Here is a 1,910-nt window from a genome sequence, read left to right as displayed (position 1 = left end):
TCACTGTCAGAGAATATATGTACTGATTAGTTTGTCTAAGGTTTTTATCCCTTTTCTTTTCTTCTTGTTGTTTAGTTATTTTTCAGGTTGCAGCTCTTTGTGACCCCTTTTGGGGGTTTCTTGGCAAAGATACTGAAGTGGTTTGCCCTTGCTTTTTCCAGCTCATTTCACAGATGAAGAAAATGAGGCAAACAGGGTTAAGTGACTTGCCCAGGGTCGAACAGCTAGGAAGTGTCTGAGGCTACATTTGAACTTGGGTCATTGTGACCTGAGATACAGCATTCAATCTGTTGCACCACTTGGGCACCCCGATAAAAATAAGACTTTAAAAAATAGAATAGCTTTCCTCTTCCAGCTCCAGCCCCAGCGCCGATAACATGGCTAAACGTACCAAGAAGGTCGGAATTGTTGGTAAATATGGAACACGTTATGGTGCATCCCTCAGGAAAATGGTGAAGAAAATTGAAATTAGCCAGCATGCCAAGTATACCTGCTCCTTCTATGGCAAGACCAAAATGAAGAGACGGGCTGTGGGTATCTGGCACTGTGGATCCTGTATGAAAACAGTAACTGGTGGTGCATGGACCTACAATACCACCTCTGTAGTCACAGTCAAATCTGCCATCAGAAGATTGAAGGAATTGAAAGACCAGTAAAATCTTATCAAATATCTGTAGCCCATAGTCCAACAATAAATGGGTTAATTTATTGAATAAAAAAAAATAGAATAGCCTTCAAGAATTCATGGTCACCTTTGTTCCAAGAGGAGACATTAGAGGAAGATGTTGGTGAAGGCTCCTATTCTGACTCCCTCATTTTACAAATGGAAAAAAACGAGACCTAGAGAATCTGGGAGTTGCCCAAGGTCATGAGGGTTTATTGTGGGTGTATGCAGGCTGTCACTTCTGGAGGATGGGTGGGCATGCCCTGAAGCAGCAGAAAATCAATTAATAAACATTTATTAATCACCCACAACGTGTCAAGTAGGGCAGCTAGGTGGGGCAGTGGATAGTGCACCACAGTTTAAATCTGGCCTTAGACACTTAATAGCTATGTGACCCAAGGCAAGTCCCTTAACTTTTATTTGCCTCAGTTCCTCACAAGTAAAATGGGGACACACTGGAGAAGTAAATGGCAAACCACTCCAGTGTCTTTGCCAAGAAAACTCCACGGACTATTATGTCCATTTGGTCACATAGTCAGCGACAACTGAGCAATAATGTGTCAGGCATTGTGCTAAGTTCTGGGGATACAAAAAAAGTCAAAAGACAGTTCATGCCCTCAAGGAGCTTACAATCTAATGGGGGAGACAAGATGTAAAGAAACATATACAAAATAAGGTATCCAAGGGATAAATAGGAAACGATTAACAGAGGAAACAGATTGCCAGAATCAAGAGGAGTTAAGAAAGACTTCCTTGGGGGCAGCTAGGTGGCTCAGTGAATAGAGCACCCGCCCTGGAGTCAGGAGGACCTGAGTTCAAGTTCAGCCTCAGACACTTAACACAAAAACTAGCTGTGTGACCTTGGGCAAGTCACTTAACCCCAATTGCCCTCCAAAAAGCAAAAGAAAAAAAGAAAAATGGGGGCGGCCAAGTAGCACAGCAAGTAAGAGCACCGGCTCCAGTGTTGAGAAGACCTGGAGATCGAATCCTGGGCTCAGACACTTAGCACCCACCCAGAAACACCTGGCCGTATAACCTTGAGCAAGTTACTTAACCCCAATTGCTTAGGGGCGGCCAGGTGGCTCAGCGAGTAAGAGCACCAGCTCCAGTGTTGGGACGACCTGGAGATCGAATCCCGGGCTCAGACACAGCACCACACCCAGAAATAACTGGCCGTGTAACCTTGAGCAAGTTACTTAACCCCGATTGCTTGAAAAAAAAAAAAAAGAAAGACTTCCTGTCAAAG

The 1,910-nt window shown here is 44.1% G+C and overlaps 1 protein-coding gene across 1 annotated transcript; it reads left to right on the top strand.

Annotated features, from left to right (window-relative positions):
- Window positions 1-351: 351 nt before the first annotated feature.
- Window positions 352-688, top strand: LOC138146375 (large ribosomal subunit protein eL43-like). The gene has a single exon (XM_069068198.1). The coding sequence runs from the start codon at window positions 378-380 to the stop codon at window positions 654-656; it is 279 nt and encodes a 92-aa protein (XP_068924299.1). The 5' UTR covers window positions 352-377; the 3' UTR covers window positions 657-688.
- The last annotated feature ends 1,222 nt before the right edge of the window (window positions 689-1,910 follow it).

This window comes from Petaurus breviceps, unplaced genomic scaffold (assembly GCF_028583685.1).
Source record: "Petaurus breviceps papuanus isolate PSGF00001 unplaced genomic scaffold, PetGlider_PUasm1.0 90760, whole genome shotgun sequence".
In the NCBI taxonomy this organism is placed as follows: domain Eukaryota; kingdom Metazoa; phylum Chordata; class Mammalia; order Diprotodontia; family Petauridae; genus Petaurus; species Petaurus breviceps.
Note: the sequence above shows the minus strand (reverse complement) of the source record. Positions and strands in the feature narration are given on the sequence as shown.

Bases quoted from the DNA above. Each gene is read 5' to 3' on its own strand.
- LOC138146375 (XM_069068198.1), top strand. From the start codon at position 378: ATGGCTAAACGTACCAAGAAGGTCGGAATTGTTGGTAAATATGGAACA.